Below are 25,053 nucleotides of genomic sequence, written 5' to 3' on the forward strand. Positions count from 1 at the left end.
AAGAAAGAGCGGTGTGTAGAAGAGATCATCCTTTTTATTCTGGTGTGTAGCCTATACATAAATACATGAAACGGGGAACAGATACACAGCTTCTTTCGTTTTGTAACAGTTGAAATTGTGGAATGTACCTGTAAGACATGGAAATAAACGTCACCACCCCTGCTCAGGACTGATGCCAGCCATTTTGGTGCCCTAGGCGAGGTTAGGATTTGACGCCCCCCTTTATGATTTGAGTGATATAAAATCATTATATTAAGTTTTTGTTGTTTCTGTGAGGGGAGCCCGTCCCAAAGCTTGCTGCTGTACTCGTCTCCAACACCTTAAAGAGGAGCATGCTTCTTCATTCAGCTGTGGGTGGTGACGTTAGACAGACTTGGCTCCATAAATTTGGGTGTGTAGGGAGTGGTTTGAGGAAGACCAGCTGAGTTACTGAAAACAGATCACCTGATCTACACACGGAAGGAGAGGCAGCTGTTTACACCTCAGAACAACAACTTCCACAGAAGGACACAAGAAGGGACATCGAAGAAAAATATTTCAAAGACTGAATGTGGAATTTAAGGCAAAGGAAACTCCAAAAAGAACACAACTTTGTCGAGTAGTAAGTGTTCTAACTTGTTTTCTGCCTCGTGAGTCCAGCGTTAGTCGGGGACAAAATGTCCTCACGGTTAGAGAAGAATCTCTCCTGTGCTTTTTGTTATGACATATACAGAAAACCAGTCATCCTACCATGCAGCCACAGCTTCTGTGACGACTGTCTGAAGAAGTGGTGGGCAGGGAAACAAACCCGGGAGTGTCCGCTTTGTAAGAGGGAATCTGGAAGAAAACCTCCTCCATCTAATTTAGCATTAAGGAACCTGTGTGAAGCCTTTTTACTGGAGAAGGGTCAAAACGCATCCAGACGATCAGAGGTTCTCTGCAGTCTGCACTCTGAGAAACTCAAACTCTTCTGTCTGGACCATCAGGAGCCTTTTTGTGTCGTCTGTCGAGATTCTAAAGAACACAACGACCACAAATTCAGACCCATCGATGAAGCTGCACAGGATCTCAGAGAGGATATCCAGAGATCTATGAAAACTCTGCAGAATAAATTGAAGCTCAGCCTACAAGTTAAAATGAAATTTGATCAAACAGCAGATCATATTAAAGTCCAGGCCAGAAACACAGAGTGGCGGATAAAGGAGCAGTTTAAGAAGCTTCACCAGTTTCTACAAGAAGAAGAGGAGGTCAGGATCTCTGCTCTGAGGGAGGAAGAGAAACAGAAGAGTCAGAGGATGAAGGAGAAGATTGAGGCTCTGAACAGAGAGATAGCAGCTCTGTCAGACACAATCAGAGTCACAGAGAACGAGCTGAGAGCTGCAGACGTCTCATTCCTGAAAAACTACAAGGCTGCAGTGAAAAGAGTCCAGCAGCGCACCCTGCTGGAGGATCCACAGCAGGTCTCAGGAGCTCTGATCGACGAGGCCAAACACCTGGGTAACCTGACCCACAACATCTGGAACAAGATGAAGGAGAGGTTCTCCTACACTCCTGTGATTCTGGATCCAAACTCGGCTCATCCAAAACTCGTTCTGTCTGAAGATCTGACCAGTGTGAGACACGGAGAGGCACAGAAGCTTCCAGATAATCCAGAGAGGTTTGATGGGAATCCATTGGTCATGGGCTCTGAGGGATTGGACTCAGGGAGTCACATCTGGGTGGTTGAGGTTGGAGACTGTCTTCGGTGGATTGTTGGTGTGGCAGCAGAGTCTTTCCAAAGAAAAGGATGCACAAACATGAGATCTGGGTCATGGACATTAGCGTACGCTGACTGTAAATACTTAATAATGTCCCCACTGAATCCTGCTGCTGTCATCCCGGTGCAGAAGAAACTGCGTCTGGTCCGAGTGAATCTGGACTTTGATGAAGGCCGGTTGTCGTTCTCTGATCCTGATACCGACACACAATTACACACCTTCACACACACCTTCACTGAGAAGATGTATCCACTGATTACCTCTGTGCACGCCCTCCCACTGAAGATATTACCAGAAGGTTCTTATGAGAATGAAGGAGAAGAAGAAGGAGAAGAAGGAGAAGGAGAAGAAGGAGAAGGAGAAGGAGAAGGAGAAGAAGAAGAAGAAGAAGAAGGAGAAGGAGAAGAAGAAGAAGGAGAAGAAGAAGAAGAAGAAGAAGGAGAAGGAGAAGAAGGAGAAGAAGAAGAAGCTGAGGATGAGGATAATAACTCCTCCAATACTGAAAACGATGATGATGAAAATTCTGATTCAGTTGAAGATGACAAAGATAAAAATGATGATGTTGATGACACATGGTTAACTCCTATTTCTCCATTCGAGCTCTGAAATAATGGGCTCCCCATGTATGTTGGATAGTGATCAGTAATCACTCATAGTAACAAAACAGGAAAATTAAGTGTACGTCAAAGGGCGGGGCTGATGACATATCATGCATCAGATGCAAACTTTGTACACATAGTGAAGCTGCTTTGTACTCTTTCTAATGTAAATAACTTCTTTACCACTCTTTGGTTAATACTGTGCATACGTTCAGTTACACGTCGCTCTGATAGAAAGACCATCACAGCTTCAGACTTCGTCCTCCACCCAACCCGACGTTTACATAATTCAAGGATCAAAATGTTTGTGTTTCTTTACATTTCCTTGGGTCACTTACAGATGTCAAATGTTTTCCTTCTCAAGTCTTTAAAAACACTAACACTAATACTATTATTTCATACATCATCTTATGAAATGTTACTTTATTTGATGTTCTTTTTATTGATATATCTTTATGTCAGCATGAATTGCCTTTGTATGAAATGTGTTTCTTAATAAACTCACTGCAGTTGTTGCCTCTGGCCAGCAGGTGTCACTGTTGTCTCTAGAAACACAACATGTAGACTCAACGTTTGTCCTTTGCTTTTTTAAATGATGCTCACCGTTCACCAAAAGTAAACAGACCTGACTTCATTTAGAAACTTTTGGCTCATAATAACCGTCCTGCATTCATAAGAAATACAAACTCATTTACAACAACCTCTTATTATAGAAAACACTTTAGCAGCTGTGGCTCAGTTGGTAGAGTCGGTCGTCTCTCGACTAAAAGGTCGGGGGTTCAATCCCCAGCTCCTGCAGCCATATGTCAGATGTAACCTTGAGCAGGATACTTAACCCATGCAAGTTGCTCCCACTGCTTTGTCAGTGGTGTATGAATGTGTATGAGTGGGATTACTTCTGATGGACTCTTTACCCAGCAGCCTCTACCATCAATGTGTAGGTGTGACCTGTGGTGAAAAAGCCAGTAGTAGTCAGAAGACTAGAAAATAAATATACAAATAAAGACATAGAAGAGAAGTGTAAACAGGGTTTGAGGATTTTTATTGATCACTATTTTCATTGTCAGTAACGAGCTATGAGCTGTTTTTCGTGTGTGTGTGTGTGTGTGTGTGTGTGTGTGTGTGTGTGTGTGTGTGTGTGTGTGTGTGTGATAATGATGATGCCACTGACATGGACGATCTGTAATTAAATCACTGACTGAACCACATCTCAGTTTATAAATAGAACAAAATTAAGGATTTGTTTTTCTTATTTTGTTTGATTTTTGCCATAACATTCTGCACGGTCACTTTTGGTCTCCATGGAAACCAGGCCTGTGTTGGTTGGGTACCTCCTGTGATTCAGCAAAACACACACACACACACACATACACACACACTAACACTGATGAGACCGGGAGGAAGGCTGTCGGAGATGTGACTCAGCCTGTTGCCGGGTGAATCAGTGAAACACACGGTGACACACAATTACACACACACATACAGAAATTGCAAATGTGTGTGTTTATTATGGGCTGGTTGCTATGTAATTAGAGTGATGAGAGTGTGAGCCGCCTGTGTGTTTGTTCAGTTTAAGGAGTGTAAACACAGAAGAGATATATTTAACATATACTATATGTAAGATTTGGCTCATGTCACTGCTCCAAGTTTGTGAATTTTTACAAAAAATAAAGAAGCAAAACGTTTCTGCTGGACCAAAATCAACCAGCTGACATCAGAGGGAACAATTTTATAAGACACATAAAACAAAAACATGTGCAAAGAGGAGTAAATTGCAGGGTGTTTTTTTTTTAATTACAGGTTGAAATATATCAAGAAAACACTAAAGATATGAATAGTTTACGATAAAATGAGGATGAAAAAAAGTTACAGTACAATGGCAATAGTGACACATTATAGACCTTCAAAATAAAACCGAAAATAAGAAGAGACTTGGGCAAAAAGTGTCACCTAGAGTTTCACCTTAACCTAAAAGCGACACCTGCTGGAACAATTTGTGTTTGCACTTCATGGCTCCTACACCCTCAGACTCAATAAACAGTCGGGGGAACTTTTAATGAGCTTTTATTGATGCACCATGGAGAGCATCCTGACTTCCTGTTGCACAGTCTGGTACTCCAGCAGCCCCCCCACCCCACCCCCCCACCCAGCAGACAGGAAAGACCTGCAGCAGTGGCTGAAGACAGACCAGTGGGTCATCGGCTCCTCACAGCTCAACCTGGACAGGCAGCAAAGTGCATGGATAGATCTACAAAAGTAATTAATCTCCATATCTGATAGATTTGTTTAAGTTTCATTTATTTAAGTTTGGTTATATCCCGTTCATGTGAGTGTGTGTTCTCTTCACTTTTGTCACTTTTCATTAAAGTTTAGTTCACTATGTTTTCTTCTCTTGGAATCAAGCCGTCCTCTTTCTGTAGCTCCGCCCCGCCCGACTGCCCCGTCTCCGCAACACAACCCACCTCCACCATCCACTGACACGCAGCAGCGTCAAGCTTGCGGAATTTAGCGTCAACCGGAAGTCTTATGGTGCACTGAAGTGAAGCTGAAATACAGCAAAAGAAAAAGACAATAATGTAGCATTGGTTGATGAGTTTATGATGCTAACTATATGAGCGTATACATACACCTCATTGCTGAATTATATTAGAACTTATTAATATTCAATCTCATTAAAAAGTAATATTATTTAAATGTGCACAGTTAATCCTGCTGTAAAATAAACAACATGCACAGACCACGTGTTTTGTATTTTCTTTCTTTATGTCACAGCTGTGATTAATGTAAAACAGGTCTTGATCATACTCTCAGATTCTTTGGATATTTTTTTGGATTTATGTAAACCTGCAGATATTTGAAAATGAATCTCCAGAAATGAGTAAACACAGATTTCAATGTTGTCTCATTTTTCATTTTAGGAATTGAAGCCTGGCCTGAAGGTGTCAGTGAATGTAGTCTGACATGTCAGGTGTAGCTGAAGTTATAGTGACAGGTTTAATGTAGTTTTGGTTAATTGTTCTCTTAATTTAGTAAGTTGGTTGATTGTTTACACAATAAAGTTTAATATGTTATCACTACTGCAAAAAAAGTGTTCCTCAGTATTACAAAGAACCTGGGCTGCCAGCTTGGAGGACTAGAGCCGCTGTACATGGGCGCGACAATTAGGCCATCTGCACCCATGGAAATAAAGGGTTTCAAGCAATGATACTGAATGCGTATCATGAATACATAACTTGATTCGTCTGAATGCAACTATGATGTAGCTGCCTGTATGTATACTACATTTGTTCTCTTTCCTGAAGCTTGTTTTTTGTGTCTGATGTGTAAATATGTATCTTATTAAATTTCTGGTCACCTCCACATTGCTTATGTGACCTCAGTGTTATTATTCTTCATTCGTCTCTGGAGCTGCTCATGTTGGTTGTAAGCCATTTATTAACTCTGCCTGCATTGCAGTAAGACAACAGAGAGGTGACTCGTCAAGTTAACAACGTCACATAAACCTGCCTTCAGTAATTCCATTGTTGCTGTTAAAGTGAGGGATTACTGTATAAAGTAAATACACATATCTATAATCTTTACAGGACATGGCAACATACTGTAATTGTAAAAGATCATTTAACTTAAGCATACTGGCGGAATGTAAATAAATAAAAATACAACACACATGTAAATATGTATCTTATATTAACTAGCTGCTCACCTCTACATTGCTTACAAATACATCAGAAGAAATACACTTTCTGATAGTTTGATGTAACGCTTTATTTTGAAACATCTGGCCGGATGTGAGGCTTGTCACTGGGTCTGGCTTTTTGCGGCGCTCAGGTTTACATTCACTCAGCATTCGCGTGACACTGGAATAATCGGAAAAATCATCCTCCTATTTGGAAAAATATCTTTAATAGCATTTTAAGATTAAATGACAACTCAGAAGGTCCGGGATAGTTGGTGCACAACTTGACTGACTTTAACATACGACGCAGAACAATAACAAACCAAAATAAACTGCTAATTTAAACGTCAAATAATCTTAATTCATGCATTGCATATACCTTTTTATTGTATTTTAAATTAGGTGTATTACGTTACTTTCTGAGTATGTGTTTCTCTTCACGTAGAGCGACTTTTTTTAGTTCTAGTTAAATAAAATATATATTTTTTTGTAGCTTTATTTGTATTTTTTTCACTTGAAGCTCGTAAACACGTTGAAGTCGGAAGAACGACATCCCAACATGGGGAAATCTAACCGTCCGATGAGTACGTGAACGCAGCATCATTCACTTCAGGTTAGGACTCCCGTTGGCTGTTGGTGGAGTAACCGGAGGAAAGCGGCGGCTCGGTCGTCCAAACTCGGGAGAAAACAACGTGAAATCAGACGTGTTCGTCTCCGGAAAACCAAACTAGTGGGGGATTTATCTGGAGCCTGACCTCGGATAAGAACGGTATCGATCTTTTTAGTCGACCTGATTGATCGCGGAGTGTGTGTGTTGTCGTTTGGGGAGCAAACACACACACACACACACACACACACACACACACACACAGTCACAGGTTGCTAGCGGAGTAAGCTAGCTGCGGTTAGCTGTGTTTTCCCTCTACCGGCCGGGGCTCAACTTTAAAAAAAAAACCCTCTCAGACATTTTCCAGACAGTCTGCTCTATGATTCAGGCATGATGTGGTGTTTTTTCGGAGGTGTATCAAGTTGGCCGGCTGGTAGTATCGGCTGACTAAAAGCCTCAAATTGTCGACCTGGATTTTTTTTTTTTTTAACTCCTGTGTGATTTTTTTTTCTTCTTCTTCTGTTTTTTTGGCTCTTTTTTTTTTTTTTTTTAAAGGTGAACTTTGCCCTCGGGGTGTTGTAACTCTCTCTCCCTTTATAAAATCAATAGAAAAAAGGGCCACCTTGGAGTATTTCAGAACTTGTCGGGAAGTTTTGTTGCTGGACGTAAAAAAAAAAGTTTGGGAAGTTCAGGAGGATTTTTTCCGAGCTTGTGGAAAAATGGATGCGGGTATAGAGAAGGAATGCAGCGCCTTGGGAGGGCTCTTCCAGCTCATCATGAACGACATGAAGGTAAGAAAATACAACTAAATGAACCATTCTATTCCCCCTAGATTACCTAATCATGTCCTTTGTCATGTCATTGATTTAATAGCTTTATTGTTTGCGCTGTTTGCACCTAACCTGCTGCATTTGCATTGAAACGCTGCAGTCTCTGCGATGCATATTCAGGATATCTTCTTATTCGGCCCATTTTGGAATCATTTCTTCATGCAGTATCAGCTCAATTCAAAAGGCTTCATAAGCACGGGAAGCCAACGATTGCATTTCTAAAGCTAAACTCAAAATAAAACACAAAATGAAGGAGTGACACAGATTCAATGTAAGAGTGACAGAGCTGTGCGGGATCACAGTTTTATATAAAGTGTCTACACACAAAAACAGTTTGTGTTTAAGTTAAAATTACAAGCTGATAATGTTCAAACACATACAGATGATTTACAAAACGATATAGTCACAATAAAGAAATGTAAAGAGAATGTGGTTTTAATGTTTTTTTAAAGAAATAAAAGTACATTTACATCTGTATGGTGTGTGTATGGATACAGCACAATAAGGCCGGGGCGATATGAGCTCAAATCAATATCACGATTACTTGAACATTTTACCTCGATTACGATTATTGAACGATTATTTATTTTTACTGTTAATATGCTCAAATATTAAAGCTGGGGTATTTTTCTAATGTAAGAGTGCGCATCTGATGAACTATGTTGATGTTATTTATTGAATATTTGGAACTGAAATCGAAGCTTCGCTAGAAATGAAAACAACACATTTCATTTTTTTTTGTTTTTTTAAGATTTATTTTGGGGTTTTTGTGCCTTTTTAATGGAGAGATAGGACAGTGGATAGAGATGGAAATCTGAGAGAGAGAGAGAGTGGGGAATGACATGCGGAAAGGGAGCCACAGGCCGGATTCAAACCTGGGCCGCCCGCTTGGATGACCATGGCCTCCATACATGGGGCGCACGCACTAACCACTGCGCCACCAGCGCCCCCACATTTTAGTCAGGGCCTCTGCTGATTCCCACCCCTAGTAATATACAGAGATAATTAGACTGTGTTCTTCATGGTGCTGGTGAGCTGTTGGACCAGCTGACCTTAAGGTGCTGCATGCTCCATACTTTTTACAGAAAAATCTCTTTTGGTATTTAGCCGACTGATGACATTGGAACAGTTTGGGCTGTATAAACTGTTAATGAGTATTTAATTCTTAAATGAAGTCATGAATGTATACAGGGCTAAATCTGAGGCTTCTCTGCAAACCATTAGTGCTTTCACACTTGCAGAAATATCCTGAAAAACAACTGATAGTTGCAGAAGGAGGTGATGTGTGAACGCAAACAGCCGGATCTTTCACTCAGACTTCCAGACCTCTAGTATTTTTTTCGCAGCAAGTCCAAGTGAGCTGATGTGAGAACTCAGCAGGATATTATCAGGAGAATTCACCTGGAGCCAATAGGAGGGGGAGAGTCGTTTCTATACACCGACCAAATGTTGTCTGCACGTGACCTCTACGATCTCTGTGCACGTAATCAAACTGCTGCGTTACGTTTTCTATTCTTCTCCGCTTGTCAAACAACACTTAGCGTTGATGAAAGTAAAAATTCTCATTATAGCGTCGTATAGCGGACTCTTCTGCTTCGCCTTTGTTTGTTCTTTTCCCGTTCATGCCTCACCTCAGGAGACCCCGCCCGTCCCCCCTCCTGTCTCACAGGGATAGTCTCCCACTGTGAGGTGCATGTGTGAACAACCAGATCAGGAGGATTTCAGGGCCGGTCCTCCTGAAATTCTCTAGAAATGTTCAGGAGTGCAGATCAGTTTATGACAAACTGAGTCTGTTCTTCATGTCTGTCACGACCCCTCACTTTCTCATTCAGCGCTACAACGAAGTTTAAAAAAAAAAACGTGGCTACATTTAAAATGAAGCTTTGTGAGTTAGCTTGAGACACTTAGCACGGCTTGACATGTGGATTATTTCTGCCTGGATTTAGAATGAGTGGACGTGAGTGCTGCTCATGTTGATTGGGTAATGAATGAGCAGAGGTTAAAACTGGAAGTGGGCCATCAGAGAGAGAGAGAGAGGGAGAGGAGCAGGGCTGGATGGGGGTGGATTTTACCAGCTGTGAGTGTGTGTGTGTGTAGTGTGCGCTCTTTGATGTTTGTTAAGCAGGCTGCCCTTTGCTGCCTGTCTGTCTGTTTCACTGCTCTCAGATGTTCATCGTTAGCAGCTTCTATTTTCTATTTGGCCCTAAACAACTCTCGTCTTTGTCAGGAATAGGCAGGAGGGGGTTGTTGTGTGACGGGAGTTGTACCCCTCTTACACTGGAATCAGTGGTTTGTCATGGGGAACGAGCTAAGTCAAGAAAGAGAAGCTTATAGAGTCACTTAGATGGGACCTTTTTGAGACATGTACCAATTCAGCAGCCCCCTGTTCATAAGAGATGTCCAAAAAGGGAGAATTGAACTTGACAATTAATCACACAAAGCCTTTAAAAACAAACGGCTCTGCTATGATTTTTATGCAAAGTTAGATCTTATAAATGTCCCCAATGTAAAAAAACAAAAACAAAGGCGTTCACATTATTGGAAATCACCTTGCTAAAAATTGAGCAGTTTCAGTCGTCTAATAAGAGGAACCAAAACCACAAGAATCTAAATAATTCATGCATAAAAAAGAGGGTGGTCTAACGGTTAAACCATCTGTGACTGATATGAACAAGCTCACCGTCTTCTGTACGTACAGAATCAAAGTGTCAGCTCCGTACAGCTGCAGAAAATCAGCAGCCCAGAGGAGCACGAGTCGGATGTCATTGATCACATGATGAGGGTTAAGAGAGCTGACCCCGAGTCCTGTAAACAGACAGCTGACAGATAAGACTGTGGCTGAGAATCGACTGCTGAAGATCGCTGAGCATTCACAGACATTCTGGGCAGACGAATCCAAACTTCTTAAACACTGCGAAAGGCAAAGTCAACCGCTTCCCCTGGTCCGCAGTGTCCATGTTTTCTGATGTTAAGTCACTCCGTCCCAGGCGTTTGCAAAGAGTTCAAAATACTGATCTCCCCATTGGATGAAGACCTCCTGGATACAATATTCATGCTTTCACTTTTTCATGCAGATAAATAAAGCTTGTGTTACCTTTCAGCTACCTGCAGGTTAATGGGGAGCGGACTCAGGGTTGGATTCAAGAGAGATCCAGGAGTTTACATGAAGAAAAGCAGATAGACAATAATCAATACTTTTACACCACGTGTCATGAACCAATAAAAATGTTATCTTAGTGATCAATAGTGTCGTAAAGTGCCAAAGCTTTAAAATAAAAGTTATGTGGTCATATTCCTAACTAAAAGCTGCCAGAGATCAGAAAGAGAGATAGAGCTGCGGTGGTCTGTTTAGATTCTCAGGTGGGCTCAGAGTGATGTTGCACGAGTCCCTCTGGTGGGTCATGAAGATGCAAAAAGTTACACGGAGCAGAGGAAGTGACAGCGGGGGGGGGGGGGGGGGGGGGGAACACCGTGTAAATCAACACAAATAATGTAGCTGTGAAATCTGGAGCTCAGACTTTTGTTGCCATGAAGATGGGGCGGAGGTGGTGCCTTTCATACCGCGTGCACACACACGTTTAATCTTCATGACCAGATGTTTGGTTGTCGTTGTGCTTCTTGTTGCTCCTTTGCATAACTCTAAAGTCCAGTGAAGTGTTTGAATGTTCCTCTGCAGACTGTGGTAAACAGACACAAACGCTGACAAGCTGTCTCAGATGAACCATCCCTCCACACCTATGTTCAACCAGACAAACCCATCGGCTGGGGGAATTCAGTTAGCTGAGAATTAGAGACGTGTCCCAAATGTCTCAACTGAAGTCCACGCTCAAGGCTGTATAAAAAAACAACTCTGATATCCACCAAACACGTTTCACCCTTTTCTTCTTCTTTGGCAGCAGCAGACTGATTCACAGAGATGCACCATCCACTTTTACCAGGTCTGACCTGATTCTGATAGAAATGTACTGATATGGTTCTGATTCTGATCTTTTGGTAGTCAGGATTAATAGTTTTATTGTTGTTGGTATTCTGGGTAAGGCTACACAACGCTGTGTGCTGGCTTCACAAACAGGAAGCGGTATTTTGTACTTAATTGATCACATAGAAGAGTTCCATCTCGTCTGAACGTCGTCATGGAGATGATTTGTGAACCCTTCTTACAGTTCAGTCCGTTCGCTTCGACGTGAGACTGTGCGAGCTGAGAACGTTTTAAGTGCCAGACCATCTTTCTTGATATGTGATGTGGATCTGTGCCGTCAGTCCGATATCCAATACGTGAATTACACCAATATCAGACCTGATGCAGATATTAGATCAGACCTGTCCCATCTTTACCAATTACTATACAGTGACACCACCCCATCAGTGTGATTCTGTAATTGCTGTTAGTGATGATAAATCTCCAAGTGCTGTCCTCTGAAGAGATGTTCTTAATGAAAACAGACTTTGACCAGGGTGATACTAAGGAAGAGTTTTTAAATGGAGGACAAACGAAACCATGGTTTCAAAACTGTTATCAACATCATTTATTTTTAGTAGTATCATATCAAAGTATAAAAGCTGGTGACAACCCTTCACTCTTTGTGATTTGTGACTTTATGATTCTTTATTTATTGCACCTCGTGTTATTAGCATATTTCTCTTATATTGTCGAGGCCTGTTCGTCTTTAGGAAGCTGGTGAACTCAGGTCGTGTACTGCACACATTATCTTTCATTTTGTAAAGACTTTGAGACTATCAAACCACAGACGATGATTGAGCATTTTGAAGCACGGATTGATTATGTAAGAGAGGATGTTGTTTCTTTTTATCTGCGCTGATTCTTGATGATGTTAAGACGACAGACGTCAGCCTGGAAGTGTTCTGGTTTGATCTCAGCTCGGATTCAAACGGACAGGAAGCACACAGTGCTGAGAGCGCTGCGGTTTGATCTGCATCTGATGCGGGATTTTAAGGGAAATGAGTTGAGTTTGTGCCTGAAGTTTCAAACCTTTAGGATGAAACGTGACAGGGCTTTTAGACATCCTGTGGTTTGAACACATGAGTCACTTCTGCTGTCAGATAACCGAGGAGAGGGACGGTCAGGGCGGATCGCGTGTGTGTGATTCAGAGCTGGTGGTATCATATCCTGGTACTTTACCAACATGGCACAAAACCAATGGGGGCACTCCTGCCATCTGCCACGCACACAGACACATACACACACATACACACACACAGTCATGTCTAATTAAGTAGAGAGTTGGCGCTCAGATAAATCTCTCCTCGGGGCATCATAACAGGCCTGTGAAGAGCTCACACTCTGATCACACTGCAGACATGAAGGCACACTGACTTCTTCAAGATCACGTGTCATTTTGAGATTGAACTTAGCGGCATTTTAAACTAAATCAGAAACATGTATACTATTGTGACATGTAATGAAGAAAGACAATCAGCCTTGTACTTAAGGCTATATACTGAACTGACTCAACTTTGTTAAATGACGCGACCCAGAGACGCAGAATCAAAGAAGTTGCGACGAATGTTGTGCTACAAGGTGAATATCAAGATGGACTAAGTGTTTTATCTCCTGTTGGTGTTTAAAGGTAGACTCAGAGTATAGCTTCCTGTCTTGCCTCTCAAAAGCTGAACTTACCGACATAACAGCATAGATCCCTCATGTCTGTAAAGTCCACATCAGAGTGGTGAATGGTAAAAAGCTTGTATATTTCTTTTCTAGTCTTCTGACTACTCGAAGCTCTTTTACACTGCAGGTCACACCTCCACATTCACACACTGATGGTAGAGGCTGCTGTGTGAAGTGACCATCAGGAGTAACAATTCATACGCATCTGTACGCCGCCGATGAAGCAGCGGGAGCAACTTGTCTTGCCCAAGGATATGTCGGACATGTGGCTGCAGGAGCTGGGGATCGAATCCCAAACCTTCCCGTACTTGAGACCACCAACTCTACCAGTGAGCCACAGCCAACAGAACATAGTTGTGTGTTCATAGTTAAAGCCTATTCATTTTCACATTTGAATATTCAGGGTTCTGGCATGCCCCCCTAGGAAAAGATAAAACTTCTGATTCATCCCCATTAGCTGTTAATTTTCAGCGTTATCATCTGGCTTATTGCAGCCTGTCACCACCTGCTGTCCCGTTTGTTAGAAAACACACGTGAGCGATCGGAGGTGAAGCAGTGATCTGAAGCAGCGTCGTCACGGGACCTTCAAGTTGTATTGGCGAGTCGCAGACAGCTTATTGATTTCTGTCTAGGCTATATCAGGGTGACATTATGAGCCATCGACCATCTCTGCTCCTGTCACCTCTCCATCTGCACACGCTCAGTTAGCGCCTTCACCTCTCTCCACAACCACTTCGTTCATTTTTTCATTCTCCCTATCCACCTTCTTCCCTTCCTCTTCTTTTTTCTCTACGTTCATTTTTTTTTTCTACCCGTCCCTCATCTCCCCCTGATGTAATTTTTACCCACCAGGATTGAATTAGTGTCTTAGAATTAGATTTATTCTCTTTGTTAAGACATCTTTAAAGGAAAATTCCACCAAAACAACAGTCAACCTGACCTCAATCCTCTGGAGTGTATTAAGTGAAAATTGTGTGTGTGTGCGTGCGCACGTGTTCCTCATCCTGCACTCTGTGCTGAAGGTGAACTGAGAATGTGCTGGCAGCAGCGTGTGTGTGTGGAATAGCAAAGAGCTTTCAACAGCGAGATACAGCCGTGTTCAATTTCCACACGATCACACACACGGACACACACACACGTGTGCGTAGTAAACAATGGTTATAGCTACACACTGCCATTTATAATCTGTGCTATGTATAACTGTGTGTGTTTGTGAGTTTGTGTACAGGAAATACAGACCTGAGGGATGATTGCACAATTAAATCAAACACACACACACACACACACATAAAAAACACACCCTATAATGACAGGCCTTAACGTCACGTGATGTCATCGAGGCTTAGTCACATCACTGATATGGTATTTTATAGTTCCTGATAGTTATATAAAAGTGTGTGTTGGGAGCGGTTGGTTTTCAGAAAGGTCTCAATGCTGACAGGAAAATAGCAGCCTCAGGTGAAGCAGGGCGTGGACACACACACACACACACTGAACAAATACTGAATGATCACACTTTTGTTGCAAGACTTGCCAACAAACACACCATTTAGAGGTACACACATTGTCACACACACATGTACAGTTTGTGTCATTTCTAGGTGTTAGCTGCTGCATAGTAGGGAAGGAAGGATCATTTATAAAAGAGGAGGATGAGAGGAAATGTGAGACAGAAGGAAGAAGATGAGAGGGTGAGGATGCAGGGGGAAGACAGTGATTTCAGAGGAAAGGAGACACATCATGGACTTTGTATTAGAAGTTGGACGAAGCAACAATAAATTCACAAGAGGCGACCTTTGGAGTTTAGAAATGATGTTGATGTGGAAAAGTTCCAGAAACTGCAGTTCCTTTGAAGGCTGGATCCAAGATGAGTCAATAGACTGGATAAAACATGGACGTATTCTCGACGTAATCAGTCATTATTTGTAAAGCAATAAAGTCCAGTGAATAATAACAATAATGCCAGATCACCTCGCTGAAAGTTGGGAAAGCTCAGAGCGAGGAAGGTTGCCATGTTGGAAATGCCCACTCTGCCTCAATTTGGATCAATCTAGAAACAGACGAAGAGCCGACACTAAAGCGGACCTTAGCTACAAACTCCAACTATCAGTAATATAAGCCACGCCTCCAGTTATTCCTACTGGCCAGTAGACCCTGATGAGACGTTTTAATCGTAGTTAAGAAACTAGCAGAGAAGATGCTGCCTATACCAGCATTCTGGCTCTATGTGGATTATGGGATACTAAAAGTTGGACCTAACGCCGGTTGTGCCCTTCAAATTCAGTTAAAGATGGCTGCTTGTCTAAACTTATTTAAAGTACGCGTTCGATCAAACAAATCCATTCTGACATGTTCAGTTTCTTGACTGTGGAGGAAACCGGCTCATTTGATGAGATGCAGCCAGAGAGACTTTGAAGTATGCGGGTAAGGTTTGTAGTGAAGGAGGAGGGAAGGATGAACATGAGTCGACAGGTAGAGAGATAGAGGTAATGAGGTGTTCCGGGTGACTGCGGTTCAATAGAAGGTGTGGACTCAAACACACACACACACACACACACGGAAGAAGCATCACAGCTTCAGCACTGAGCGGGCCTTTTCACTCAGATGTCTTATAAGAATTTAAAAAAAAAGCTCAGTAAGTTATCAAGAAGAGACAAACAGAGAGAGAGAGAGAGAGAGAAAAACACAAATGATATGCAAAGAAGCAGAAATAGTCAAAAGTCACATGGACATCAGCTGCCGTTTGCTTCCTCCTCTCCACACTTACTCTCACAGCAACACAAATGTTAGAGAGGAGGAAGGGAGCAGTGTTAATCTTCACACCATTTTCTAATTTAGTCATTTGTTATTGATTTAATTTAGTCAATTAGTCACTGACTAAAATTGCACATCATTTTAGTTGACGAAATCAGACGCAAGCTTTTATTTTGATTATCAGAAACTGCAGGGGGCGGGGCTTCATGGACCTGCAGGCCAGAGGCTCCAGGCTGCACATTGTTGCACTCGCCACACACACACCTTTGATGACGTATGGTTTACAATGATTTTAGAACAGCTGAGGGGGTATGTGATAATCGTCACTTGTAATGTAGTTTTCGTTTAGTCACATTTTCGTCAATTAGATGAAGTAATATTATTTATTAAATTGCCAAATAGCGGAGTCTCGTCATAGTTGACTGATTTAAAAAGACCTTTGTCAACAAATATTTTCGTCTTTTATTTCGTTGACGAGATTAACACTGGAAGGGAGATAGACAAAACGACAGGACTGCAGGTTAGAATCAGCAGGACTCATTCTTCACATATTCACTATATGATGAAATAATGATCACATACAATACAAGAGGGGGGAAGTTAGTGAACAAACAAAGTAAACTGAATAAAAAATCAGACACTGCAGCAGAATATACATCGATCAATACGGACCAGAGATGGTGCAGTCAGTGTGGTTTGAGGCGCTGTGAGGAATTTGCCGGTGGTGTTTCATGTCTGTCGTTCTGCTGCTAACCCGTCTGCCTGCTGATGGATAGACAGACAGTCAGACATGATTCTGTTAGTGTGGCGCTAACATGTGGTCATCATTGACCGGCCTGGCAGGAGAGAGCTGCTAGACAGAAAGAAAAACGTAGATTGAGCTCCTAAATCTTCGTTTATTTACTCCTCGGCGTCTCTGCTGGGTTCAGGTTTTCAGAATCCGTTTGATTGGACGAAATTTGTGTGCACATACTTCTCTGGTTTAACATTCCTCTCAATGCACAGAGATGAGCATACACAATGGACACCAAAACACACAAAACTACCATCTAAAGGCTGATTTAAAATGTAAATAAAGTGCAATGTAGAGTGCAAAGATGCTTCCTAAGCATGCACCAGGTAGAAGGTTTGGCACATGACTAACAGAAAGTAAAGTTGCAGACGCAGTGGGTGTTTGTGTCCTTGGGTTTTATTGGATTATTGCACATGAATAGTTCCTGACACACTGTGAGTGAGTTATGCGTTCATCAGAGTGATGCTTGAGGAAAGACACTGATTTTAAGTCAGCCTGTAAAAAACCTCCATCAGGCCTGTCGTCTGTGTAAAGATGTGACTATCTGCATTCTATACACAACTTTATTAGCGTGAGTCATACAATCAATCCCAACATCACACTCAAAGGAAACAAAGCTGATGGGAGTGATCGACCAGCTGTTGATATGAAAGAAAGAAAAGATTGTGAGTTATGTAACGGCGATAAGAGGAATCATCATAAATCGCATATTCTCCTCTCTCTGTGTTTGTCTCTGTTCATAAAAAAACTCATTGTTTCATGAATAAAGGGCCGAGCAGTCGACTGTGCTGAACACAGAAGACTTGAACAAACCATTAACCTGATGTTGACACACCCTTTTCTACTTTCCCCCCTCTCTGTCTGAGTGAACCAGAGTTACTCAAACAGGTCGTTAAACAAACCATCAGTCTGCTGTTTGAACAGTCTCAGCCTCTCGTCCCCCTCACTCTCTGTGGAGACAATCCCACCATGTTAGACCCCAAAAGTCCAGTTTGTTTGACTAGAGGGAGTGCTCTAAACTGTGCTCACGCATGGTACACTTACTCGGCGCGGTTGGAAGAGTTTATTTAGGGCTTCGGTATGGTACTGTTGTTCATGCACAGGAACACAACGTGGACAAATGATGCCTTTTCTAATCATTAAAACAAGGAGTGTGAGAGTGTGAGCAGGATATTATCGGATGAATAAACATCGAGCGAGTGGGAGGGGGTGGTGACGTTTAATCCCTGTGATCATCGACGGCCATAGACTGTCTGTGCGAGACCGCTACGATCTCTGTGCATGTGCAGCCATGGAGCAGTGTGAGTGCAGGCCAACGGGGGACAGCTGGTGCAACATCCCAAATGTTAGCATAGCATGAAGTCTGTGGTGGTTTAGAAGTCCAAACTATGCTTTGTTTGAACTCATGCAAAGCGGATGCAACCCGCATCAGAGCATCTTTATTTTGTTCTCTCTCAATAAAAGGACGGCTTAACAACAGGGAAAGCTTTGTAGTAACCTTGTGTTGTCAGGTTTCACTCTCAAACTGGTTTTGGAGGAATTTTTACCGTCACATTCTTTCAACAAATACCTTCTCTGCCCCGTGACAATCTTTGATTTACGATATTCCTGTAAATCACGCAGCGGAATATTTCCCCCGTCTGCAAACAGTGCAAGGCTAAATGTTAAGTGGAACTAGTTGAACCTAAAGGGTCCACCTCCACCTGAAACATGTCTTTTCAGAACAGTGATTTACTGAAGGATGAAGAAAAAGATTTATTTTTTTTCATCTTAGCTGAGCAGTATTTGAACCAGAGTTTATTCTCATCACCTGTCAGCCGCCTCAGAGTGAAGCTGGCCGGGGATTTCTGTAGTAATGATTCTACATTAGAGCTTGTGCAGATTTATGCAGAGTCATAGTTTACTGATGGTAGCTGAGGTTGTTAGAGGAGCTCACACACACACGCGCACACACACACACACACACACATCCAAACAGCTAAAAATAGCTCGGTGCAGCTTGAAACGAGCGAATGAATTGGTCGATTTGACGAGCCTCTAATGAAAGACTGGAACTGGCTGAAACACGTTACACCCAAATCGCATGAAAATCAATGCTTAATAATAATTTATCCCAATTAATCCTGTGAGGGGAAATTCATATTTTTCCATTCTGTTTAATGAACATGCTACACAAACATGCACAAACAGGATCCTATGGACGTGCATTAATGTAGAAATCTGGGCTGGGCTGCCCCCAGCGAGCGCTCCAGAGCAGTTTTGGGGTTCGGTGTCTTGCTCAAGGGCACCTCGACAGTGCTCAGGAAGTGGACTGGCCCCTCTCCAGCTACCAGACCAATTTCTGGACTAAATCCGTGCCGGGACTTGAACCGGCGACCCTCCGATTCCCAACCCAAGTCCCCACAGACTGAGCTACTGCCGCCCCTTACGTCTTCCTTTCAACACATTTCCCTCTGAACGTAAAACAGTTGTAGGCCCCGGCTTTTAGTCTCTAAATGTTTCCCAGATTCTATCCAAAAGCCGGTTCTTCTTTTGTGTTTTGAATGCGTTTCCAGTGAAGAATCTTTTATCTCTGCTCTCCTTTATCATACACACACATCTATCTAAAGTTACCTGATTATCTTCCTGATACCAAACTCAAGCAGCAGTTCTGTCAGCTGTCAGCTGCATGCACGGCTGCACATGCAAAGGTTTCACCAAATACTGCTGAGGATTTTCACTTGTAAAAATACAAATCCTCCATCTCTCAAGTTTCAGCACACCATTAAAGACCCTGAAATAACCTGAACGTCTCTCTGCTGATACATAAAGCTGCTTTTAAAACGGTTCAACCTGCAGAATAACTCTGAGGCTGACCAGCTCTTTGTCAGTTAGCTTGATGATGTTCATACTGAACATACCAACACACAGCAGTAATGCAGGCTGAGTTTCTGAGCTCAGATTCAAGGTCTTTTCCAGCTGGTTAAGAAGGACACTGTTCAGGGTGTCCTTTAAATATTCACTTTAACCCGCCTCTTTTCTTTCATATCACCTTTACTTCACATTTGGTGGCCTAGTGGTTAGGCCACCAAATGTGTGGGCCCCGGACTCGAGTGTGACCTGTGTGACTCCTTTCCTTCATGTCATTCCCAACTCTCTCGCTCCCTGATATCCTGTTCTATTAGCTGTCCTATCAAAATAAAGGACCAAAAAGAAATTCATTGGAGAAAAATCAAACATTATAATCAGTTTTGAACCCAAAGCCAACATTAACACACCATGAGTGAAGCACTTGTCAATAGTTTAAAGAAAAAAGACGTCCCTTTTAACAGGCAGAAACCGACGAGCAGAACCAGACCCTTCAGTGAACAGGAATCTGCTGAGACGGGATGAGCTGAGGAAGTGGAAGAAAGAGGCAGGATGCTTGAAATTAGAAACTGGGATATGTACACAGCACATGATATTGAATACAGTCAGGTTTCTAGTTCTAGTTACCTGACTCCCAGTTTGCAGCCCTTTCTGTCCTAACTATTAGATAAAGGCATTAGCAGCTCAGCGGCGGACTGACTCGATGACTTAATGACTAAATAAGGTCTCTCTAGTCGTCCGGGACTCGAGGACGGTCAACAGATCTGTATTCTTCTGAGATGTCACGCTAACCCCCTCAGCGCTCAGTCCGACTCTTTTCTCTCCGTCGGTCAGTAGAGCAAGTCTGGATTATAATGGTAGGATTAGACGCTGCAGACAGGTGACTACACACACACACACACACACACACACACACACACACACACACACACACACACACACACACACACACACACACACACACACACACACACACACACACACACAGGGAAAGGTAACAGTATACCTGGTCATGCTGTCTGGTTGACTAAGCAGATAGGATGACAGCTCTGTATGTCTACTATACATGGAGAGCTTTGTGAATAGAGTTCAGTGTGTCAGTGCTGCTGGAGCATGAAGACTGTTTCCACTCATCTGAGAGGAGTTAAAGCTCGATGCCGAGTTCATGAAACACCCTCAAACTATGAGGCATGACATTAGTTTAAGAAATATCCTCGGCCAAAAAGATGTTTTTTTTTTCTTTTGATAAATGTTGGCTACTTCTATTTCCATACTGATGTAGATTATTCTTTAACAATCCAAATGTATCGTCAATTATTATGGTTAAGTTGTCTAATTAAACAACCTGTTAAGCACTACATAAAACATTTAAACATATCGCTGAGTCATAGTCGTAGCTGAGGCTGTTAGAGGTCTTAAAAACGTCTCTCAGAGTGCTCCGATCAAGAGTTTTTTAAAGATGCTAGCTAGAAGTAATTTCTTATGTTTTCTTTAGAGATGCGAGGGTTTTCTCAACTAAACGGTTAAACGTCATAAAGGTTAAACGTCGGCACCAGAATTACTAGTTGGTTGAACAAATTCTTAATATTTTAACCCTCGATGTCGGTCAAATGTTGTGCTCAAACTACAACACAGTCATCTGCCTCTAGCTGTAGCCATAGACGGTTTATTGCTCCGATTAATGAGCCTGCTCTCCTCGCTCCACTACCTGGATGTAAACAAGCACAGTGAACAGATAGCGTCTTGTAGCAGGAGCAGTATTTTGATCTAGAAAATTGAGATGAATTAGTATGGAGGCTGTGTCACATATCGACTGGAACAATGTGTAACCGCATATATAGCATGGGCATGTGGACGTTAACCCACAGGGAGGACTGAAGGCTGGAGATGCTAGCGCTGCTAACGTTAGCCACACTAGGAAAACCTAATTACCAAATTTACCTGCTGATGATTTTGAATAAATTGTGCCCAATTCTGAACCATTCCAGAAAAATCAAGCAAAAAGACATAAATGTTTCCTTCAGACCAACATGTCTTCATTATGTTTGTCTGGTCCATTTCTTCTTCTGAGAGTGCGCGGCTGTTTTCTCTGCAGCTGTCTCAAGGAAGCCCTCTGGACACCAGCAGTGACCTTTGTGGCTCCCACGACCCCAAATTAGCAGCCGCAGCTTTAAAGACTGTGTGTATCAGACCACAGCAGACCCTGGTACTCAGTCTGGTGGTGTCAGCTCTGCTTTCCTGGAATATTTAGTCTGCGAGCGAGTGTCACATTCCTGCAGCCACAACAGATCCTGACAGAATTTAAGGTTCAGGCGAGAAGTGGAGGGAACAAGAAGAGCCTCAGAGAGCAGCGCAGACTGAAACACAAGGGAGGAGACGAGTTGTAGCAGCGTGCTTTGTAGTTTATCACGGTTGTTCATGGTGACCTTCAGTGACCGCCTCGATTCTTTTCTTAGATAACGGACATCACAGTGAGGAAGTGAGAGTCAGAGCAACACTGCTCTGATGATTTATGTGAACGGAAGGGTGGGAGAAAATTACACAATCCACTGCATGGTTTGTAACTGCTTTCTTAGGGTCACTGTTCCGTACATTTTCAGTACATGGAATATAACAGTAGTACGTTCTTATGTTAACATACACACTCAAACAGAAGCAGCATACCACCCATGGGTAGAAAAACAATGTGCCTTATATGCTCCTTTCTATTGGCAACTTCATGCTAGGCTTCATGTCATGTCGATTCTGTGGCTGCCTCTTTACTGTGATAGGTTGTGTAATAATTTTTGAATCCTCATTGGATGACAGGATGGCCTACCTGCTGAATACTCGCTCGAGGTGAATTCATCGGATAATATCCTGCTCACACTCCTTGTTTTAATGATTATAAAAGACACACAAGTCTGCAACAAGCTAAAACTGTCAACCTAGTCACATAAACAAAAATGTCCTCAATGCATTCTTGTAAAATTGTCCTGCACAGCAGATTAGCATTGCATGTTTTTTTGTTTTGAGTATTAGTGCTTCTGCTTTTTTTTTCTGGCCACATAAGGAATAGAAAGTACTACAAAAATAGTCTTTGACATGCATTCTGCATATGCAAAGTATTCTACCTCCTCTCCTCTCCAAATCTAGTCCTGTCTTTTTTTTTAATCCACCAACAGCAAACATGACTCCCCAATCCATGAGTCTACAGATTTCAGGTCAAACTCAAGTGATGCTCTGCACTAATGCAGCTGTGAACGTAGAAAGAGTAAGTAGACAAGCATTTACAGAAACGTAATAAAATGTCAGAGGGAGAGAACAGAAGGAACAAGAAATTTGATTCCCTACGAGTGCAGGCAGATTTATGCATGAGACTATTTTCCACGTTGGGATATTCTGAAAGATTAATACGGGGAAAAACCTCTTGCATAAGATGAGTTTTTGGAAAGATTAAATTAGAATATGAATGCCTTCAGTTCCAAACACTCTGAAATGATCAAGCTGTGACCTACTGCCTTGAATTTACTGTCACTAAATATCTGTAACTATAGAGACGCCAAAAACACTTCCATGCTTCTTCTGTGTCGCTGTGGCTCAGGTTCGATTCCCAGCTCCTGCAATTTTTGATAGTTGAAAACAGTAAACTACTCAATATTGGGGGGAAATCCCTTGCCTAAATCTATTTGTTCCTGCAGTGATGAATAATTTTCTGGAGTGCAGTCTAATACATCAGTGCCTGTCTTCGATCCCAGGCTCACTGTTAGTCGTTCAGCGGAGGCATTCGGCCGGTCACCTGCAGTATTTCATCACGCGTGGAGACGTGCTAAATCCCTGCAGTGAGTAAACCTATCAGCCCCACGCTGTGTGCACGCCTGGCTAGCTGTGAAACCAGGGGCTGGGCTAACGGCTTTAGCGGTGTTGAGCTAAGAGGCTAATGTGGCGGTGTTAGGGGTTAAATCCGTCTTATCCGCCCTCCGGTGGAGCAGCAGTGACAGAGGACGGACGTGTGACTGAGTTCAGGAAAATAAAGAGGGAGAGAGTTGCTCTCTGTTCCAGCAGGGCTTTCCTGCCTTTTTTTTCCCAAAATTGAATCACCAGAAGACTGAAGCAGCAGCTGTTCCTCTCCGATGTAACTCGAGGTCAGAGCCTGCAGCAGTAACCAGACTTAGATTACATAATCAATCAGCTGCTGCAGACACAGGGGCAGATTTGACCTCCTGAAGGACGTTTCTCAACAACAACATGCCTCTAAGTCACTGGAAACAAGACATCTTTCTGTCTTTTTGTACAAATGTAAACTCTTTCCACAAAGTATTCTTTATGACGGATGAATGAGAAGGCAGAGTCTTTGGTTTTTGTTTTAATTAAGATGTTGCTCAAATTTCAGACAAAATACTGAAATCCCAGCTAAATTGGAGAATCAATCATGAGCCCTTTTCACTTCATCCCCTCATTACGCCTCCCCGACCATGCACTAACATCACAGTTCTGTTTTTTGAGACTCTCTGCAGAGTTTACAGTCGTTCATGTCATGTGTTGCTCCGTCAGTGATCTGTGAACAATGGAGCCGCGTCAAACACAAACGTTGCAGCAGCTAGCTTGCGGCCTTTGTCCCAGCGTGTTAAAATAAGGAGGAACTTGCGATTTCATTCTAGTTTTTACAGTTTACACCTCATGATTATAGCAAAATTTTTCCATTATCAGCAGAGGAAGTACGTATGAACCTTTAAGCTAGTGGTTCCCAACCTTATTTCCTCTGAGCCCCCCCCCCCCCCCATTTGAATCTTAGAAAGCTAAGCCCCTCCAGCACCCATAGGGAAAGAGAAAATTAGTACTAGTCAAAAAAAAAATGTTTTGCCCAATGACACATCAGACATGCAGACATGGCTGCATGAGCTGGGGATTGAACCCCCGACCTTCCAGTTGAGAGACGACCGACTCTACCACTGAGCCACAGCAGCCCACAATTCAAGAACATAAAGTTAGGACAAAAAGTAAAAAGAGTTTGGTAAAGAAAAGCAAAAGAGGGGAGTGTGTAGAAAAGGAAAGGAGGGTGAAGTCATCCAACGAGGAATCTCATATATTGAATGTTTTTTAAATCCAGGTCGTGCTAAAGGTTCAGCAAAAGATTAGAGTGTGGGTTTAAAGATCAGCGTTACTTGTCAACATGTCTTTTTTCCAACAGTCTGAATGTGTGAACTCTTTAATGTCCATGAATGTAAGAAGACGTCCAGCGTTAGAGATCTCAGCGCGTCTTCAAACAGCAGCCACTCTGATACGTGGAAAAGCAGCCGGCAGCTGACGGACTCAAGCTATTTTTTGGGGCTTCTCTGTGTTTGACATGCGGACAGATGCTGCGGCTCTCAGGCTGAACATAAACATGTAGAAACAGAAGGAAACACTGATAAACACAGGCAGGCTCACAGTGCCGCCGTGAAACTGGGATCCATTCCTGCATGAAACTGCACATTTTTCACTGAGCTCGTCTCAACGTTGGGTTTATCTACACTGAGCTCTGCATCCTGCTCACACCACACCGGAGGGGAAATGTCACGACTCTAATGCAGCTTTGTCGTGCACAATATCCAAAAAAAGAG

At 42.5% G+C, this 25,053-nt stretch overlaps 2 protein-coding genes across 3 annotated transcripts in view; both read left to right on the plus strand.

Annotated features, from left to right (window-relative positions):
* The first annotated feature begins 448 nt into the window (after window positions 1–448).
* Window positions 449–2,857, plus strand: LOC132976999 (E3 ubiquitin-protein ligase TRIM35-like). The gene has a single exon (XM_061041330.1). The coding sequence runs from the start codon at window positions 657–659 to the stop codon at window positions 2,340–2,342; it is 1,686 nt and encodes a 561-aa protein (XP_060897313.1). The 5' UTR covers window positions 449–656; the 3' UTR covers window positions 2,343–2,857.
* Window positions 2,858–6,619: 3,762 nt separating this feature from the next.
* Window positions 6,620–25,053, plus strand: part of mtss1 (MTSS I-BAR domain containing 1) — a 52,147-nt gene continuing 33,713 nt past the window's right edge. The window contains exon 1 of one of the 2 annotated variants that reach the window (XM_061041795.1): window positions 6,620–7,409. In XM_061041795.1, the coding sequence (XP_060897778.1) occupies window positions 7,338–7,409 (72 nt within the window). In that variant the 5' untranslated portion in view covers window positions 6,620–7,337. The remainder of the gene's footprint in view (window positions 7,410–25,053) is intronic. The other variant, XM_061041796.1, reaches the window with a different exon arrangement.

Source organism: Labrus mixtus, chromosome 7 (genome assembly GCF_963584025.1).
Source record: "Labrus mixtus chromosome 7, fLabMix1.1, whole genome shotgun sequence".
Lineage (NCBI taxonomy): Eukaryota > Metazoa > Chordata > Actinopteri > Labriformes > Labridae > Labrus > Labrus mixtus.

Excerpts from the sequence above, each read along its gene's own strand:
- LOC132976999 (XM_061041330.1), top strand. The coding sequence starts at position 657 with ATGTCCTCACGGTTAGAGAAGAATCTCTCCTGTGCTTTTTGTTATGAC.